The sequence below is a fragment of the Squalius cephalus genome (genome assembly GCF_949319135.1).
Source record: "Squalius cephalus genome assembly, chromosome: 23".
In the NCBI taxonomy this organism is placed as follows: Eukaryota; Metazoa; Chordata; class Actinopteri; order Cypriniformes; family Leuciscidae; genus Squalius; species Squalius cephalus.
Window position 1 is genome coordinate 26136609 of NC_137144.1, and position 21470 is coordinate 26158078.

A 21470-nucleotide genomic window follows, 5' to 3' on the forward strand; every position below is an offset into this window, starting at 1 on the left:
TGGTGCCAGACGGGCCGGTCTGAGTATTTCACAATCTGCTCAGTTACTGGGATTTTCACGCACAACCATTTCTAGGGTTTACAAAGAATGGTGTGAAAAGGGAAAAACATCCAGTATGCGGCAGTCCTGTGGGCGAAAATGCCTTGTTGATGCTAGAGGTCAGAGGAGAATGGGCCGACTGATTCAAGCTGATAGAAGAGCAACTTTGACTGAAATAACCACTCGTTACAACCGAGGTATGCAGCAAAGCATTTGTGAAGCCACAACACGCACAACCTTGAGGCGGATGGGCTACAACAGCAGAAGACCCCACCGGGTACCACTCATCTCCACTACAAATAGGAAAAAGAGGCTACAATTTGCACGAGCTCACCAAAATTGGACAGTTGAAGACTGGAAAAATGTTGCCTGGTCTGATGAGTCTCGATTTCTGTTGAGACATTCAGATGGTAGAGTCAGAATTTGGCGTAAACAGAATGAGAACATGGATCCATCATGCCTTGTTACCACTGTGCAGGCTGGTGGTGGTGGTGTAATGGTGTGGGGGATGTTTTCTTGGCACACTTTAGGCCCCTTAGTGCCAATTGGGCATCGTTTAAATGCCACGGCCTACCTGAGCATTGTTTCTGACCATGTCCATCCCTTTATGACCACCATGTACCCATCCTCTGATGGCTACTTCCAGCAGGATAATGCACCATGTCACAAAGCTCGAATCATTTCAAATTAGTTTCTTGAACGTGACAATGAGTTCACTGTACTAAAATGGCCCCCACAGTCACCAGATCTCAACCCAATAGAGCATCTTTGGGATGTGGTGGAACGGGAGCTTCGTGCCCTGGATGTGTATCGCACAAATCTCCATCAACTGCAAGATGCTATCCTATCAATATGGGCCAACATTTCTAAAGAATGCTTTCAGCACCTTGTTGAATCAATGCCACATAGAATTAAGGCAGTTCTGAAGGCGAAAGGGGGTCAAACACAGTATTAGTATGGTGTTCCTAATAATTCTTTAGGTGAGTGTACTTTGAAATGTAAGCCCTGAAAACCCTTGAAAACAGCCATAATTATGAAGAGGTACTTGAAAAGTGCTTGACTTATTTAAATACAGTATACAGTAGCACACATTTGAAGTGGATCAAAAAAGTTCATCAAAGTTGTCCTAAGATGAGAACAGGTGTTCAAAATTCACGTATAACTTTGATGAAAGGTTTTCATCCACTTCAAATGTTGACTACTGTATATGAAATAAATAAAAAAATCGAAAAAACACACACAAATACAATCTTTTCACGCAAAATTAACACTGCAGCCCGTCTGCTAAACCCCCATCAGACCTTTTTCTCAATACAAAGTACGCCAACATTATAATATAAAATAGAATTTATTGAACAATAATAGCCATTATATACTTTGTATTTAATATATATGATTACATTTGTTGTAAGTTGTATTTTGTATACCGTAAATCTGTAATTTGAGTTTAAAAAATCCTAAAGATATTGTTTGATAAGTGCGATCTCTGATTGTAGTTCTTGAAAACCAGAAAAGCCCTGGAATTTCTTTTTACAGTATCAGTGAATGAACATAATTATGGTCCGTAATGCCGGATTCTGGAACGTTCCCGCTGATGTCATGCGGATTTGACCTGGCTTTTGTGAATCTGACCCTTTGTTTGCATGTGTGTGTTCATGAATGTCCCTTATGAAACCCTCCTACAATCCAGCTCTGCAAGAAGGGTTTGGCTAGCTAGTCTTGATCCGAGTGAGAGAGAATGACGGAGAAAAAATGAAAAGATTTATAGCTAAACGCAGATGGTCTTCCATTTCCATTAGGTCTCCTCCTCACATCGCCTGACACACTCACATTTTTACACATCGTTCCACTCATATAATGCTGTACACTAAATGTGACGAATCTACATTCTTTTGCTGAATCCAAGGAAATTTGCCAAGTTAAATAACTGCTTCACACACAGAACTTGTACACTTATACTTGTGTTGACCTCCAGCTTCTGTTTGTAAAAAAAAAAAACCATGCATTTCTTTTTGCAATTAACAAACTTTACAGGTTTGTTTTTTGCAGTACTTATTATATGCATCATAATTCTGACTCTATGCTGACACATTTTGGAATAATAATGCACAATGCACAAAAAGAATGTGCATATCTATAGTGTTTTTGTGCTACAAATCTGAAAAAACACGTCAGACACATTTTGAGATTTCAATCAGGACATTATTTGTGTATTTATAAAGGTCTTAGTTGGCTTAAAAGTTCATAAGTATAACAAAACAAGCACACAAACCATCTGTAACTGACATGTTTACTCTGCAGCCGTTATCGCACACACTAAAAGCTTTTCTTGTCTGCTGAAAAGAAAGAGAAAAAAAACGTTTTCTGCGCTCTCTAACTGAATAAGCATGTCATCTCTTCCCTCTGTGTCTGCTCTGTGTGTCTCTCTGGAATGATAAAGATCTGCTGTTAGTCGCTTGCATAACATTACTGAGGGCTTCTGATGACCCTCGCTGTCCTTCACTCATGTGATCATGTGATTTGTACACTTATCTAATGAATATTAAGTATCTGACAGAACTGCAATGCCCTCAAAAGTTAAAAGTGGCCTTTTTGATGTCTCAAATGTTTCTCCAGTGATAAAGAGAATCAAGTAATCTCTCATGTGTCTCCTATTGGGTTTAAAAAGAGATCTCAATAATGCTCAAACAATATGAGCAAATTCTCATTGCTATCCACATTCATTTTATAGCAAAGTCACGTTTAGTGGTTATTTATGTTTATAATATCTTAAGGTCCTTGCACACTGAGTCCGAAATCTTTTCGTATTCGTCATTCGGTGGCTCTGACTTGTCAAAACACCTCTCAAAATGTTTGCTACAGATGCGAAAAACTTTTTTTTTTTTATGACTGACGAAAGTTTCGGAGGCAAACGTGTGTTCGGTAAATGTGATTGACACGACATGAGGTCGTATTTATTTTTTAACGTGCAAAAATTTTGGACGAGAATTTCCGACTCCTTTACAGTTGCAGATTACAGCTGTGCGATTAATATTTACGTTTTGCGACGATGCAAGCAAGCAATCAAGCAGTTGAGATTTGCTATAGGGTCATACCGTGTCAAGTCAACCAAATTTTGCTAATATTTTATTCTGAAGAGAGACAAACATAATAAATAGTGATGAAAGCCAAAATATTACATGTAATGAATGTACTGTATATTGACTTAGTAATCCACTATTTGTCGAGGGGGTCAAAATTACAATTTTCACCTGAGATTTGGAGCCAAATTACAGGCGGGTAAAAATGACTTTAGAAAGATGGCAGCATCATGATTTCATTTTCACACAGAGATTGGTAGATCTATTAGTTTAATCTGTTGATTTAAGCAATCTTTGTTGCATTATATGCCAACGGTGACAGTTCAAAAATGGGAAAAAGCACATCATGTCCCAAGTTTGCATGCCTGTAACTCAAGAAGTATTAAAAATATCTTAATATCCTTTTAGATTCTGGTTCTTAACAAACATTTCTTTTGATATCTTCATTTTAAAGGCCTTCGATGGTTCATTCCCAGAGATATGGAGATCTTAATGCGGCTCCATGAGTAAATTGGTCAATTGTACACATTTTACACAGCTGATAATTTTTTTTCTTTTAAAGAGGAATATCTGATGAACAAATAATGTTGAAACTAGAAATGCATCTAGTTTTTTCCCATCAACACAACTGAATACAACATTTCTTTCTGAGTGCCATAAAAATTCCAAATTTTCCAAAATAATTATGCACGCCTGTAACTCTAAAAAATTATCTTAACATCCTTCTAGATTCTATTTAATAAACTTTTCTTTTGGAATCTTCATTTTAAGGTCCTATTGGTTCAATCCCATAGATATGGGGATCCCTATGCGACTCCATGTCCATATTGTTGAATATTTCCCCTTTTCAGTGGTCAAAAACCAAATATAGGTACGTTTTTAAACTGCTGATATTTATTGTGTTTAAAGATTAATGTCTGAAAAACAAATAATACTGAAACTAGAAATATATCTTATTTCCCTCTATCAAAATAATTGCTCACAGCATCCCTCTGGTTGAGCTGACACGGAATAACCCTATGCAAGTATACTTTAAGTATGCGATTAAAGTTGCGTTAAACACATTTATTTGCAAATATTCTTAGGAAATAGAGAAGAAACTTCTGAGACAAAGCTGATAATTCAGAGAAACATTACGGGAAGCTCCATTAAGTCCCCTGAACTATGAAAGAGCAGTAAAACTGAGCATTACTGAACTGCATTTCTCCAATCCAATCCTCTTTCTGTTCAGAACAATGATCGTCCTGTCATCCAATCAGCTGATGGGCATCGGGTCAGGGGGCGGGACCAGTAAAGGTCCCTCAGGTCATATAGAGGTTTTTATTGGCTGGAACAGATGGCTCACTTTCTCCTCATCTTTGTGGAAGTCGCCTTATCTCGCAGGGGTCACATTTAACAATAGTGAAGAGAACAAAGACCATAAAATTAAGGTTGTAAATACAGATTTACTGTTTGTGGCTATCAGGATGAGTTGATTTTAAGTGGTGTTACTAGTTTCTATTGCTCATTTGAACAAACTTGAACACTCAGGTAACAAACAAAGTATTGATCTTTGGTACATAACTTGTCCATGTTGTGTTACAGACATTCATATCATATAGCTTGTTTTCTAAGCATGCATGCAGATGTTAAACGACTTATAAGTTATATTATACAAATTTACAAACGATATGTTCCACCTATACTTGACTGAATAGATTGTTACATTGCAGCTCAGCTATACACGGCATGCTCAAACTTTGGCTCTTCACTTTTTCATTTCTCTCTCTCTCTCTATTCTTTGCATTTTCAGAAGAAGGAGAGAGAGGAGGGGGGGGGCGCTGATGTTGCTCTGCAAACATGTGACTCGACACACACACACACACACACACACACACACACACACACACAGCTGAAAATCATTTAGGGCTGTAGGTCGCCCGAGAGAAAGAGAGAAGATAGAAAGAAGAAGAAAAAGACAGCAAACTAAAGAAAGATCGGCAATTTATATTTAATGATAATAATTTAAAATAATTCATGTATAATTTTTTTTTCTTCTTTCAGTCAATTTTTTGGGTTTTGGATCTTATTTGAATTATTAATTGTAATTTAAAATTTAATGAAATTATATCCTCTGTGTGGGAATGTTGACGTACAATGGCAATACTTTGTTTTACAGTTAGAAGTCACTAGACTATCTATCTTAGAGTACCGTTGTTAATTAATCTGATTAATTATTTAATAAATAAATGTATTAATATTAAATATAATTTAAGTTATTTTACATGATTATATAATGTTTTGTTTTATATATATTTTTTAATAATTATCAATGTTACATCTTAATTTTTTTATATTGTTTTATTGTAATATTTTATTTATTTTATTTTATTATTTTATTGAAAAAATACTATATATATATATTTTTTTTTTTTTTTTTTCAAATTTCTTTTTTTTTTTTTTTCAGTTCTTCTGCCGTTTAGTACCAAAAGTTTTGGATGGTTTACATTAATTGCTCATCAAAATAAGAGGGCTCTCCACACCAAAGTGTGAAACTCCACAGCACAACAATATCTCTCATTATTGCTCTTGGCCGACGCTCAGAAAGACGACCAATGATGCCACTGAATACTCGCCCACAGATAGATCAACACACTGAGTACCACTGAAGCCCCGCGACACACCAGAGGCCTAATCACCGCCTCAAGGCACCGTGGTAGACTCGAAATAGCACAGTTTGGTAACCTTTACGTCATCTGAGCCGGAGAGGATGGTTTTTACGGCCGGCTCCAGTGGTGGCAGAATGCTGGGAATGTGGGTTAATCGTTGAGCTCTTGCACATGTGGAATGGCGCTCGCCGGCCGTGGAAACAGATGGGGTTCGTTTATATTGCACCCCCGCTTGTGTCCCATGGACATTGTCATACTTCCGTTTGGCAGAACAAAAAGAACAGACGCACACGCACACACTCGACAATCCTCTCCAAATATGTTGGTTAAGTGGTAACACCTGTGTGGCGAGGGTCCGAACTGCTCGAAAACAGCCCCGGCTGCTTAGCACATTTTTTTTATTGGCTGGTTGATAATTACTGGCTCCTTTAAAACACAGAGCAGAGAGAAGAGGTCGTAGGTCACGTTGAGTTTTTTCCCCAATTTTTTTTCTTTTTTTTTCTGTTTGGTCTCCTTTTCTAACTTTTTGAATATTTTGCGGGTGACGTTTCTCTGACGTTAGACATTTGTTCAGATCACTGACTCTCACTATGAGAGTAAGAGTGATGATTTCCCAAATGAAGCAAAACTGGGATGTTTGTAACCGTAGTAACCAGTCTGTTGTAAACTCTCTGACTATAGTCTTTTGTGTTTGGGTTGTGAGTCATCCGGCCTCCAGGACTGAGTCCACTCCTGTGTCATGAGGATTCTGCTCTTTGATAAATGGATGACTGTTGTAAATGTCCAATATTTCTTAACTTAAAGTACTGTGTATTTACCATGGTACAGTTAGGGCTGTCCTTAGGGAACCCCCAAATCCCAGTTTCCTCTAACTCGTGCATACAGTGATGGTTTCAGATTGTGATACCATGCTATTTTGATATGTAGTGAATGCCATATTCATATAGAATGGTATATGCATGGCATTTCAAGCAATTTCAATGAATACAATCAAGCGTAGCGTTAGTTCTGGCAGGTCACATTAGTCACTTGTTAGTGACTCTCAGCTGATAAACGTCTACCTATAGGATTACGACGCCTATCACTGTATTCATAAGCTCCTTCAGTATTATCAACAGCTATCGCGTTTCTCAGGAGCGGATTACCCTCCTCCCTCCCCAGCTCCACCTGTCTTCAGTCAGGATTTGGCATTCTGATTCCCCTTTGAATCAGACTAAATTCTCAAATTACGTTGTACATTAAAATATTGACATTAATGATATCTGCAATACATTCTTGTTGATTCTGTTTACCGTTAGGGGGGTTATTGCTGCTCTTATCCATGCTAGGCTGCGTGGATGTGCTTGACGATAGTGGTCCTGACAGAAATGATGCTATCCTTGTATATATCCCTGAAACTATGATATTTCCATGTTAATTGTCCAAAAATGCTTATTTCTGTCTGTTTGTGTGTGTGTGTGTAGGATGCCATCTGCTAGCACCATGACTGGCGGGAGAGCACTGCTGCTCTGTACAAACACGGAGGACTGCATCTACCAATCAGCAAACGGGTATGAACAACTAAGTCCTTTAATTTTCTGCTAATTTGTTGCTGTTGTTGTTAAAGCTTTCAGCTTTCCAGCCTTCCATATACCAATTGAATTGAGTGTGAATTTGACTATTAAACTATATGTTTAATCAAACAAAGGAAGCACTGTTAAATATTATTCATTATTTTTGTTGTTCTGTTTGGTGCCACTGGTCACTTAAAATGATGCACATGATAAATGCACTTAATAAATTATTTCTACTTAACTCTCTGATGCTGTTCGGTCATTTTTGACTGAAAATTTATAATTGTTTTTTTTTTTTTTAAGAATTTTTTTACTTTATCGGAATGGTACAAAACTTGGTAAAGGTTTTGGCACTTGCTGTGTGAACACACACACACACACAAAAATCATGGACAAGATTTCATTAAGGTTAAACGGTCCTAGTCACACTTGTATTGTTCGCAATCAAAAATGCAATGGAAATGCACACAAACAAAATCTTACTGAAAGCTAATTTTTTGTGATATTAACCTCAAATTTAGTATACAGCTTGTTTAGATTTATAGCTTTGATTTTCTCACGGTTTTAGAGTAAAACGTGTTTTGAATGTATATTTCATATAAAAAAAATCATTTTTCATAACAATAAATCTACAATTTTATTTGTATTTTTTTCAAGTTCACTTTTTAATTTTTACTTTAGCAATACTCTGCCAAGTGTCGTCTTTGAAAAGAGATCAAACTTAAGTCTGTGCTCCAAAGCATTCCAGATTTATGACAGTTTAAGTTGGAAATGTTATTTTCAAGTCCATGTTTAAAAAGTGAATAAATGGATTATAACTATAAACTATTGCATAAATATAATCTAGTACCATAAAATCCCCTAAAAATGCAAAATATGAAATAAAAAACATTATTGAACTAAAATAAAGTACAATCATTTCATTGAATGATTCCAGGGGGTTAAAAAAATTGTTTTGCATAACGCTTTATCCAATCCAATAAGTGTCAGTATACAGATCAGGACCATACAGCCAAAAATTACTCTGTGCACCTTTAATAAACTACTGACTGACAGTGCTTACAGTAAAACAATGAGACTTCAACTTGATTGTCTAACACAGAAATTAGCTAATAAAACCGTGTACTACTATAGGTGTAACTCTAAGCTAGCTTGTTCTTTTTGGGATGGCAGTTTTGGTACTGCAATTTCTTTACTGTTTCTTTTAATGTATAAAATCATACCCTAAATGACATGTTCATAAGATCTTTTAGTCCATGCTTAAGTTTCCCAGCAAACAGACTGTGCCACATCCCTCATACACTGCAGTTTTAAAACTAAACATGTCCAGTAAGGTAAACACTGATAGACTTCATAAACATCCCCAGGTGGGATATTGAGGGTAATTTTGGGACAAGCCTAACTGTGAAAGTTATTTTTACCGAAATCTAATTAAACTCCTTTGGTACTGCCAACCCATGGTGGTTTGGAATGCCATAGTGTGTTAGTAAAAGATTTAAAACCTGCAGAAGAATGGGCGAAATGAGTGAGCTCACTTTAATGAAGCCTTTTCGGTACACAGAGGCGTAGTGTGTATCTTTAGCCAGTTGAAAAATAGAGAGAATTCTTCATGTTCTGCTATCTTCAAATGCTATTTCATCAGCTCACTGTACAATGTTCCCAATCCTGTTAACTCAGCCAGGAAGAAGAGACTTTAGTTTATATCCTGGCTGATGATGGATGATGTCCCATGCAAGAGTTTGAACAAGCCTATTCCTGAAGACGACAAGAAAGAGACAATCATATTTTGTCCTACACAATCCTCATTTTCCTCTCACCCCCTGTCTCTCTCTCTCTCTCTCTCTCTCTCTCTCTCTCTCTCTCTCTCTCTCTCTCTCTCTCTCTCTCTCTCTCTCTCTCAATTCTCTTCCTTGGGGTTTTGGAGCTTGACCTACTTTTTCCTCTTGGCTGCCTTGAGCTTCATGAAATGAGATACATTAGCCAGAAAGAGAGAAAAAAAAAAAAACATGCCAAAAGAAAGTTGCTAAAAGTTTATTTGAATTTTCTGAGAGCCAACAGTTTGTATTTGAAAAGAGGAATCACTATTTGGACGCATATTGGTGAAGATATTCTCCTGTAAAATTCTGTGGCGTTAGCACACACAAAAAGTTTCTAGGTTCACATTTAACTCTGTTTGTTTGTTGGACAGAATCCAAGGCTGTGTTTATTGACTGAGCCAATTAAAGAAAGAGAAAGATGCACGCCTGTCCCTTGAACTTCATTAGGTCAAACGTTCACAGAGGAGTTGAGCTTTCAGAAGGGCTTGCGGCCGATTCATAACCTTCAATTAGATGCGCTGATGGTGACTCATTTATACAGTGAAAGGCTTGTGTTTTTTGTCCACATAGGAAAGAAGACACTCTGACTGCAAGTCCATCTGCATCTCATTTGAACTTTAAAAAAATGTACATTTAAAAAGTCATTTTAATTTGTTCTACAATTGAAAGTCTAGACAATGGAATACCAATACCAAAGGGGAAACTCTGAACATTTTGGTGTATGGCTGAATACTGTCTAAAGTAGCACTTTACTGTCTAGTAGACTGCTTTGTTTGTAATTTTGTGGTTGTGAGATTTTTGTAATTGGTAATTTTGAAAATGTAATTATGTGTGAAGTATGTTTTTGAAATGTGATCTTCAAATGCACAGACTCTATAATTGCTGTCTAATCATTTAATGACTCAGACACTCTTGATGACTTTAGCATCTTTCCTGTGGTCTCTTCAGGCTCCACTGCTGCGGACTGAAGCTTGACCAGGCCCGATCTGTGGTGCTTCAGCGGCCTGACCTGTGTGGGGTTGGGGACAGTCTCTCATCTCTGAGCAACCTCAACCGAAGCCCAGGAGACAACATAATGCTTGCCCATAAGAGTCCTTCCAATCCTCGGCCCATTGAGAACGGCTTGGGCGTTTGCAGCAAGTCCCCCAAAACGCCCTCAGGACTTAAAAGCACTGCCAGCATTCGGGACAAGATCTCCCAATGGGAAGGTAAAACGGAGACCACCGGGGCAAACACCCAGACGACGGGACCGAAAGAACCTGAAGGTGGGAAGAAGAAGGCACAGCCGGAAGTACAAAGGAAAGACAGCAAGAGACTTTTCAACTGGGAGAGACAGAACTGTGGCAAAGAGAATGGTAGTAAGTTTGGAGAACCTCTGCACACTTCTGAGGGACCCGTGAAAGAAAAAGAATGGATTTTGGACCCAAAATCCCCATTGGGGAAAATGACAGAAACTTGTCAGGACAAAAAGTCAGTGCTAACGCACATTAAGAAACTTGAGCAAGCGATGAAGGAGACTCCTTCCAAATCATCCTTGTCTATGCCAGGCAATTATTTCTGCCCAGCTTCCAAAGAGGAGCAGGAAGAGGCAGAGAAAAGGGCCGCTGAGCCGATCTTCGGGACTTTAGATGTGGCGAGATCTGGCAGCCGTCGAAGTCGGGACCCTGAGAACGTCTACAGTGAACCTGGAGCTCCTTCCATTAACCCTTTACCAAAACCCCAAAGAACCTTTCAGCACCACACACAGACAAACAACCCTGTGGACAACCACGGTTTTGTCAAGGGTAAACGAAATCTTCCCCCTTTACCTTCCATACCTCCGCCACCCCTTCCCTCCTGTCCTCCACCACCAGGGGTCTGTAGAAGACCATCCGGACGAGCTCGAAACGCTAATAACAGGTAAGAAGACTGATATGTGAGGACTTTCAGCCAATGTGACTTTAAGAATGAGCTCAGGGTTTGGATTGCATCAGGAAAATTTGTACCTCATTTGGGTATCTAAACCCATCTAACAAAGTCCTTTTTGTAAACAAGTCAGTCTACTTGGTGGCCATCCCTGGGCACCTACTTCCAGTTTGCACAACTCCTAAAAACTCCAATCTATTTGAAATCAGAAGGACTGAAATCTCCAAAACTGTTTGCCAAGCTTATGTTTCAAAAAACGTCACCAAAACAATCTGCGAAAAACACATCTGAAACGGGAAAGAGCTTTGAGATTGACTGTACAACTAGTTTTGACAAGTATATTTTTTTAGACTGCTGAAAGCTACAAAACAGAGAAGCAAATGAATCACTGCAATTCATAGAAATAACTGGTTCCAGGCAATGAAAGGTGGATTTGCAGTAATAATTTTGTGTCAATTTGCTGAATTTAGGGGTAAAATCATACCCTGTATATTGTATTGTTATATATTGTATTGACTACTCATCAATTAAATATTTACCATCGTATATTCTGCATAATTGGATGTTTTGAAGTAAACACTGACAAAAAAACTATACAAGTTTTAGGGCTGGACGACATGACGATATATGACATTGATATGAGTGATCACACAGATCTAGACCTACCTATATTGAATTTATATAAAGAGTTCACAAGCAAATTTGCTTTGTATTTCCCCGGCATTGAAATCAGGCACATATAAATGTCAGGAAACACGATCCTGGCTGCATCTCAATGTCCATGGATCACTGGATCTTTGGTAAGTTGTTAGGAACAATATATCGAGTCCAACATATTAAACTGATAATCGTTTGTTTTACTCGTGTTTTCGCAGTTTCCCCTGTTAAATCCAGTCACGCAGTCCCAAGGTTTTTTTCTCCATTCTGTCCTGATGGAGTTTTGCTTCCTTGCCACTTTCGCCTTTTTCCACCTTTATTGCCATTGGCTTGGCTTGCTTAGTTGGGGACATTAAATTTAACATTTAATTTAATATTCAACAATAATATTGATCTGCCTGCATTGACACAAAAATGAAACATCACTGAACTTACTTAAGCTGGACTGTGGCGCTATTTTCTTCTAGAAACAAACTTTTTTGCATTATTTTCCTGTTATCTCTGTAAAGCTGCTTTGAAACAATCTATATTGTAGAAAGCGCTATATAAATAAAGGTGATTTGATGTATTACTTTGGAAGCTTAATACATCCATACAGTGAATTTGTCAGGATTTAAAAACCCGTAATTCCTCATCTCATATTGCACTCAGTGGTACGAGCCATTCCATACGTAGAGATCCTCACTGGAGAAATGGCACGTGGACTGAAGGAACCTCGCAAATTTAGTAGCCTACCATCTGATTTTTATGTCACACTAATGTGAAAATAAATCTTTTGAAACCAAGACTCCCCTAAAGGATTACCGTCCTCAGTCTTTATGGAGATGCAGTTTTAATGGTAGCATTTATCAGTCTAGCCCATCTATGAAATACGTTTTAACTTTTGACATTGTGGTGCAATCTTAATCTTGAGTCCTCTCTGTGGAAAGGGGGTCTGTTTTTAATTTAATCTGTGCAAAGTCCAATCTTGTACGTTAAACCAGAGGACCTATAAGTTCTCCAATTTCCTGTGGACTTAATTGGCCTCTTCTTGATCTTTATATTAATGGCGAGTTTTATTTGTATTTGTTGAACCTGCAGGAAGTCTTACGAGTTTGAAGATCTACAGTCGCCAGCCGAAGGTTGTCGAGCAGATTTCTACGATCTATCTAAGCTAGGCCTCACGCGCACTTTATCGGAGGAGAATGTCTACGAGGATATCCTAGGTATGACCATGCACTGCACCACAATGGTACTGGGTAAAACTTGGCTGACTCTCTGACTGTGCACCTGACAGAGCAATTTCCCAGAAGCCCAGGAGCTTGAAACTTTAATAAGCACCAAATTGAGACAAGGCCATCACAAACATTGGTGTTTCTTTGCTCAACCTCACCAGTGGTCCTCTATGTTTGGGTTACCCCACATCAGTCTTCTCAACAGCATGATGTGATCTCTTATCCGTGGCTTGGAAAAATAGAGTTTGATTGGATGCATGGCCGTGACGTCAACAACAAAAGATATGGGAGGCCATTTTCCTGACTTTTAAACATTGATAAGCCAATTTATTTTGTTGTCCTAACTATGTTAGTTTAGTAGCATTTTATTGTGATTTCAGGGCTTTTTAAAGGATTAGTTCACCCCAAAATGAAAATTTCTCAATAATTTACTCACCCCAATGCCATCCAAGATATCCATGTCTTTCTTTCCTCAGTGGGAGAGAAATTATGTTTTTTGAGGAAAACATTTCTGGATTTTTCTTCTAACAATGGACTTCATTGGTTACCATCATTTTTAAGTCCAAAACAATGCAGTTTCAATGAAGTCCATTGTTAGAAGAAAATTCCAGAAATGTTTTCCTCAAAAAACATAATTTCTCTCCCACTGAGGAAAGAAAGACATGGATATCTTGGATGGCATTGGGGTGAGTAAATTATTAGGAAATTTTCATTTTGGGGTGAACTAATCCTTTAACACCTGGCTCATTTGAAGCATTTGTTTCAGAACCTGGTGCGGTTTCTCCATTAGTTTGGTTCGTTTAGGCATAAATGAACATGGCATTCGCCCTTCGAGAAGAAAATGCAACATTGTAACAAATTAAGTACAAAGCAAACGATCTACAGGTCTGAAAATGCCCTTAGTTAGCATAGCAATTTCAGATCTCCAACCCGTTTTTGGGTCATAACCCAAAAAAGATGGAGAACCACATACTAGAAAGCATATCTTTTCCTATTATGTACACATGTCCAGGGTCTTGGCTCCTAAACGATGGTCCTATGTCATACAGTGAGAGAGGTTCAAAGACCAAAGATAGCCTGCGATAGTTTTCTGACAGTGTCCAAAATTTAGCAGTGTGTTTGCTGCTACGACCTACAACTAGCCAATAAAAATGCAACATGAAATGGCGTATTGATCAACGTGAAACTGAACTACTTTCCTCAAGCATCATTTGCAAGATTGCCATGCCAATTTGGCCTCTTTTCCCTCGCCATGACCACGTCCATATTCTCCTCCTTCGCTTCTTCTTATCTTTTCAGCGCACATAAAAACCACAATTGCCAAAGTGCGATTCATCTTGCTCTATTTGTTTACCACTTGCGCATCCTGAGGACGTTTTATTCTTCTGTGCTAACTTGCGTCGTAGAAAACGATTCAATAGGCGTCATCATCGTACAGTCTACATACAAGTTTATTGGGATTTCTTTATATGATTTGTAATGATGATTTTAGGCATTAAACTTTGATCATCTGTGATTATGATAAATCTGTAGTCTGACTACTAGCCAGATCAAGCTAAAGTTGTTTTCACAATCCTCCTACTTCCTTGTTTAATGTTGTGTCTAATTATATAATGACATTTTTACCAGTGATCTAGCGTTTCTCTCTGCTCTGGCACCTAGCAGTCCTTTTTAATGGTTTTGAACGTGGAGCATAGCGTACGTTCTCTTGTGTTCTAGAACTGGATGTCCCAACATCATAAACTCTTCCCACCAGGCGCATCTGGTGGATGAATCGACGTGACAGAGGCTTTCTGCATCAAAAAAAAAAAAAAAAAAACACCTTTCTTCCACTCAAACATTTTCCTTACCCCCTCTCTCTTTCTCTCTGGCTCGTTCGTTCTTCGAAGACTTTGCTAGGAGTTTATCTTCTTGTTAGCGCCACTGGTGATGCCACACGCAGCTAATGAGGTTTGTGCGGATTCCCTGGCAAACTTACAAACATCTGGAAAGCAACCAAACACATGACGTCAGTTTGCTGAAAAGCGGATCCAAACCAGGCACTGTGTTGACAAGGGGAAATTAGCGAAAAATGCCCACAATAGCTAGCACCACTAACTTGTCAGAAAACTTGATTTATGACCTGTCATTATGAAAGAATTCAAATTTGTTTTGTTTTTTAATGAAAATCTAATCCGTTTTGTTTGGTAGGAAATTCGTAGCTTGGTTTTTTTTTTTTTTTTTTTTTTTTTTCATTTTGAAATGTAAGTGGTATTTAGTGTCTAAATATGGTTCGAGTTCCTTCTTAAATGTAAATCTGTGATTTTTTTTGTCACTTGTTTTATTGTCTACAGGTTTAAATCATCCATCCTTAACAAGACACATAGGCTTAATTCCTACTTAGTGTTTTTGACTTGTTTTTCAGTATATCTAAACATTGTTAAATCAAGATACAATTACTTGAGATGCAAAATTACTTCACATATTAAGTCAAGTTTTCTGAAAAATTTATAAAAATGAGTTCATACTTAAACAAGAAAGAAAAATATCTGCCAATGGGGTCAGAAAAATAATACTGAGTAAACATAAACTTAATACAGAGTAATAATACGTTTATTTTTCTTAGCACATTGGCAGATAATTGTTCTTCTTTTAAGGATAAAGTCACTTAATTTTGATAATTTTGTATCATTTTACTTCTCAAGAAAATGTATCTTAATGAAGAATATTTAGATATTTTACTGAAAAACAAGTCAAATATACAGATTTTTTATTTATTTTTTGCAGTGTAAAGTGCTAATCAATATCTATATAGCATTAGGGTTTTGAAAAATGGCCAAGCAAGCATTACTAATAATCTTGGTGTACATTTTGTTTCAAAGACCCTCCATCGAAGGAGAACCCATATGAAGACATAGAGTTGGAAAGCCGCTGTCTTGGGAGCAAGTATCCCGTTCTTTCTACCCCTTCCTCTCCCATTCCCGACACTCCATCCAAGGTATTCGTACAGCATTCCTGATTAATTCTTTCCACTCTAGAGCGAGTACTTTATATCCATCAGCATTCAATACTAACATCTAGATGAGTGATGTGAATTCACATTAGTATAGTTTATTCCCCCCAAAATTTAAAATGTCATGTACTTGTACATTAGATGCAAAATAAATATTATTGATCTGCCTGCATTGACACCATTATATGAGAACTGAACTGAGCTGGACGATGACACCACGGTTTTCTCCAGAGCGGCTAGATATATAAATGAACTAAATTAATAACTTTTTTATCCATCACTGAACTCCCTTAAGCTGGACTATGACGCTATTTACTTCTAGAAACAAACTTTGTTGCATTATTTTCCTGTTATCTCTGTAAAGCTGCTTTGAAACAATCTGTATTGTAGAAAGCGCTGTATAAATAAAGGTGACTTGACTTGAATTGACTTTAATTGAATTACAATTTCTCAATGACAGCTCTCCTCCAAGCCTGGTTTCTTCTAATAACATTTAGATGAGTGATGTGAATTCACATTTATGGAAGCTTGTTTCCGCCACAGAATAAAACATTTTAAGAGATAATTGCGACTTTTTATCTCACAATTGCGAGTTTACATCTCGCAATTCTGACTTTATTTCTCAGAATTTCGAGATATAAAGTCAGAATTGCGTGAAATAAAGTCGCAATTGCATGTTATAAAGTCAGAATTGAGAGATATAAAGTCAGAATTGTGTGAAATAAAGTCGCAATTGCATGTTATAAAGTCAGAATTTCGAGATATAAAGTCAGAATTGCGTGAAATAAAGTCGCAATTGCATGTTATAAAGTCAGAATTGAGAGATATAAAGTCAGAATTGTGTGAAATAAAGTCGCAATTGCATGTTATAAAGTCAGAATTGCGAGATATAAAGTCAGAATTGTGTGAAATAAAGTCGTAATTGCGTCTTATAAAGTCAGAATTCTGACTTTTTTTCTCGCAATTGCGACTTTATATCACGCAATTCTGACTTTATATCTCGCAATTGGGAGATATAAAGTCAGAATTGCATGATATAAAGTCGCAATTGCGAGATAAACTATTCTGAGGTAAAAAAAAAAAAAAAAAAAAAGTCTGTCTTTTTTTTCCCCTTAGAATTGGACTTTATATCTCACAATTCTGAGAAAATATGTCAGAATTGCGAGATATAAACTCGCAATTGCGTGTTATAAAGTCAGAATTGCGTGATATAAAGTCGCAATTGCGAGAAAAAAGTCAGAATTCTGACTTTATAACACGCAATTGTGACTTTATTTCACACAATTCTGACTTTATTTCACGCAATTCTGACTTTATATCTCGCAATTCTGACTTTATATCACACAATTCTGACTTTATATCTCGCAATTCTGACTTTATATCACACAATTCTGACTTTATAACACGCAATTGCGACTTTATTTCACGCAATTCTGACTTTGTATCTCGCAATTCTGAGAAATAAAGTCAGAATTGCGAGATGTAAACTCGCAATTGTGAGATAAAAAGTCGCAATTATCATTTACATTTTTTTATTTTGTGGCGGAAACAAGCTTCCATACACATTAGCATAGTTTATTCCCAAAAAAAGTAAAAATTCATGTACTTATTCATTAGATGCGAAATAAAGAGAAAAGAGCATTCTGCTTCTAAGCGTTTGCTTCATCCCGCTCCTTTTCGAACATATTGTAATTATTGTTATACTTTATAGATATTGTTTTTTTCTTTCAGTATGTTGCAACATACTTATTATATTTTTATATCTTATTTTATTTGTATCTTTTTGTTGTTTGAAATCACAATAAAGAAAGAAAGAATAAAGAATAAAAAAAGAGCAGCTAGTACATTCCGCAAAACATCTACATTTGTGTCCTATGGAAGATTCAAAGCCATACAAGTTTGGAGTGACACGAGGACATTTTTTTAGGGTAACCTGATCAATCAAATTAGCAACTGACTCTGAATTACAATCTCTCAATGACAGCTCTCCTCCAAGCCTGGTTTCTTCAGGCAGAATTCAGAGCGACGCAGTTTCAAGCTTCTGGAACTGCGTAAGACCGGCAGAGATGGCGGCATCGCGTCCCCGTCCCGAGTCAGCCCTCCATCGACACCCAGCAGCCCCGATGACACCCCGTGCCTGTCAGGGGATCCGTACAACCGTCGGCGGAGAAAAATCCCAAAGGTACAGTCAAAAAGGGGCCCAAGTCAGTGTAATCCTTGACTTATCAGTGATTTATGGTTCTGACTGAGACACTGGCCCATCGGCATGCTTCCACTGCTAATAAAAATGCAAGAAAAATGTGACAGGCAGATGAGACACCTGAAAAATGGAGGGAAAAAGTCATTTCCTTCAAAACTCCTTTGCGAAAGACTTGGACGGGCTGTGTCTGATAAAGCAAGGGCCGTGACTGTTTTCTTTTTCAACAGATGGTGCAGAAAATCAACGGCATCTTTGAGGCCCGCCGGGGGAAGAAGAGGATGAAGAGGGTCTCGCAGTCGACCGAGTCCAGTTCAGGAAGAGGTGTGTGAGGGCAACATTATACCTTAGCTAAATTTTAACCTTTTCCTGTTAAAGCCATGCTTAAAGGAGTAGTACATTCAGATTGCTCACGCTTATCACATGTGAATTGAGTATATGTTTCATTTTAAGTTTTGTATATGTGTGTATATATATATATATATATGAAGAGTTCAGATGCAAAAGCCTCTAAGTGCTGTCTGAATTTTTCTTCTAGAATGATCATTTTTATCAAGCTTGTATATTTAAGTTCAGTAATTTCACTTAAATGGCAATGAAAATTACCTATTAATTGTCATTTAAGTGAAATTACTGAACTTAAATATACAAGCTTGATAAAAATGATCATTCTAGAAGAAAAATTCAGACAGCACTTAGAGGCTTTTGCATCTGAACTCTTCATATATATATATATATATATATACAAAACTAAAAATTAAATACATAGGCTACTCATATTATATGTTTATATTTATATATTTGTTTTTATTTTTACTTTTTATTTTGTTCATTTTTACTTTTTATTTACACACACACACACACACACACACACACACACACACACACACACACACACACACACACACACGTTACTTGCCTAGTTTATTTGTACTTTATTATTACTTAATAAAGTATATATGTATATGGAAAAATTAAAACATGCATATAAAAGAATATATAAACATACATTAAGGGCTGTCAAATCGATTAATTGCACCTAACATAAAATGTTGTGTTTATATAATATATGTGTGTGTACACACACACATACACACACATTATATGTTATGTACACACATATATTATATAAACACAAACATTTATGTTAGATGTGATTAATCGATTTGCCAGCCCTAATAATAAATTTTAAAAATACATTTATTTTTTACTTATTACTTAATATATATGTGTGTGTGTGTGTGTGTGTGTGTACATATTGTAAATTTTCTATATTTTCTTTTTTTGTTTATAATTTTTTAAGAAAGATAATGCATGGTTTATATCGAATTAAAAGAGTTATAGTCTGACCCTTGGATGACCATATTTGTTGCACTCATATTCACCTAGAAAGTAACAGCCCATTTAACACTGCATTGTGGGACAGTCCGGGCCTCCGCCACATGTGCGTCCACTTAGCTTTATGGACACGTTTACAGTTTTGGGTCAGATGCGTTTGACCCATTTTTTCCAAGGGATGATAGAATTATGTTATGTTATAGGATACACATGTGCACCCAAGCATGAAATGTCTTGAATACCTGCATACTGATTCTCTGGTGACCTTTGACCTCTCTGTCTCTCTTCTCCGGCACAGTGACGGATGACAACAGCGAGTCTGAAAGTGACACAGAGGAGAAACTAAAGGGTAAGAGGCCTTACAGTCACTGAAAATAAGTCACACAATGAACTTCTATGGGGAAAGGCATCATATTTTTCCTCCTCATCTATATTAGCTCACAGTCAGAGACTAGTGTCGGTCCAGTCTATGTTGAGGCAGACCGGTCGGTATCGCACTTTGGAGCGAGACTTGATGGACTTGCAGGAGAGGAAGTTGTTTGAGTACTTCCTGGTTGTGGCTCTTCACAAAACCAAAGCCGGTGTGCCGTATTTACCAGAAGTCACACAGCAGTTCCCTCTCAAGGTACTAACATTTCTCATTTCTCCCGATCCATCTGGACTTGAAGATGTTCACGTCACTAGTGAAAGATCAGGAAATGTCTCCTAAGGTTTTCTAAACTCATGCATCTGTGTTCCTGATTTTTTTCCCTCACTAGTTGGAACGAAGCTTTAAGTTTATGCGAGAAGCTGAAGACCAGCTGAAAGTCATTCCGCAATTCTGTTTCCCTGACGCTAAAGACTGGGCACCTGTGGACAATTTCCCCAGGTATCGGATCCACATGGTTTACTGCCCCTCAATAGTTATTAGAAACACATATTTGTGCCGTTTGGTAAGCAATTGCTCATTGTTACACGATTTTGAATCAAATCAAAATCTGTTGTTTTCAGTGAGACTTTCTCGTTCGTCTTAACCGGAGAAGACGGGAGCCGAAGATTTGGCTATTGTCGGCGCTTACTGGTGAGCTGCTCTCTTTATTTGTCATTCTGCAGAAAATAATTATTCAGACTGCAAGGCTAGACGTTTATGATGAAACATGAATGAGATGTGAATAGCCTCTCTCAGACTGTGTGCAAAATGAAGTAACATTTACTCAATAGAAAAGGTTCTTTACTGTGGAAAAGGTTCTTAACACTAAAAGAAAAATGGTTGTTTTGAGGACTGTTCACTTACAGGTTCTTCGGGGAACCAAAAATGGTTCTTCTATGACATCATTGTGAAAACCCTCTTTTGGAACCTTCATTTTAAGAGTGTAGAATGTTTAAAACTGCAACAATGTTTCAAACTGTAGCGTTACATTATTGTCACATGACCTCATTAGGTTGCATTTTAGTGACTTCTAGTCAACAGTTAGAAGTAAATGTTATTTTGTATTTTTAAATCATTTTTTTGGCATTCTCACCAGTCGTTTGTGTGTGTGTGTGTGTGTGTGTGTGTGTGTGTGTGTGTGTGTGTGTGTGTGTGTGTGTGTGTGTGTGTGTGTTTTAGCCCAGTGGTAAAGGGAGGCGTTTACCTGAAGTCTACTGCATTGTGAGCAGATTGGGCTGTTTCGATCTGTTCTCTAAGGTATTTCATCTGCTCTTTAAGTATTTCAGCAATCTCAGTTTGCATTTATTCTCTTGTGCTTCTCTGTGTTGGTGCTTTTGTCAGTATGCACATATAGATCATTAATATCTGAAGTAAAATTTCAAAATTTGGATACAAAAAATGTAGATGTGACTGTGATTGTGTCGCACAGAACTTACTTGCTGTCCCTGGAACAACATTCTTATCAATATCCTAGATTTTAGATTTTATTTTATCATTTATATATATTTTTTTATTTTCATTTTTATTATTATATTATTATTTTTATTATTATTAATAATAATATTTTATTTTTCATTTTAATTCATTTTTTTTATTTTTTTATTACAATGATAAACTGATA

General features: G+C 37.1%; 2 protein-coding genes across 8 annotated transcripts in view; one reads left to right on the plus strand and one right to left on the minus strand.

The window, feature by feature from the left end:
• The window catches only part of adck2 (aarF domain containing kinase 2), a 57186-nt gene that overhangs the window by 24851 nt on the left and 10865 nt on the right, over positions 1-21470 (minus strand). For 2 of the 3 annotated variants that reach the window (XM_079858919.1, XM_079858916.1), the window contains exons 3-4: positions 19683-19759; positions 14764-14897 (exon numbers count right to left, since the gene is read on the minus strand). The exons of the other annotated variant lie outside the window; for it this stretch is intronic. The gene's annotated coding sequence lies outside the window, so the exon portion shown is untranslated. The remainder of the gene's footprint in view (positions 1-14763; positions 14898-19682; positions 19760-21470) is intronic. 3 annotated transcript variants of the gene reach the window in all.
• Positions 1-21470, plus strand: part of LOC307151092 (DENN domain-containing protein 2A) — a 46324-nt gene that overhangs the window by 15442 nt on the left and 9412 nt on the right. For all 5 annotated transcript variants that reach the window (XM_079858912.1, XM_079858913.1, XM_079858911.1 and 2 more), the window contains 11 exons: positions 7231-7317; positions 10086-11036; positions 12780-12904; positions 15775-15890; positions 17890-18087; positions 18333-18426; positions 19739-19789; positions 19878-20065; positions 20199-20308; positions 20431-20500; positions 21029-21106. In XM_079858912.1, the coding sequence (XP_079715038.1) occupies positions 7232-7317; positions 10086-11036; positions 12780-12904; positions 15775-15890; positions 17890-18087; positions 18333-18426; positions 19739-19789; positions 19878-20065; positions 20199-20308; positions 20431-20500; positions 21029-21106 (2067 nt within the window). In that variant the 5' untranslated portion in view covers position 7231. The remainder of the gene's footprint in view (positions 1-7230; positions 7318-10085; positions 11037-12779; positions 12905-15774; positions 15891-17889; positions 18088-18332; positions 18427-19738; positions 19790-19877; positions 20066-20198; positions 20309-20430; positions 20501-21028; positions 21107-21470) is intronic.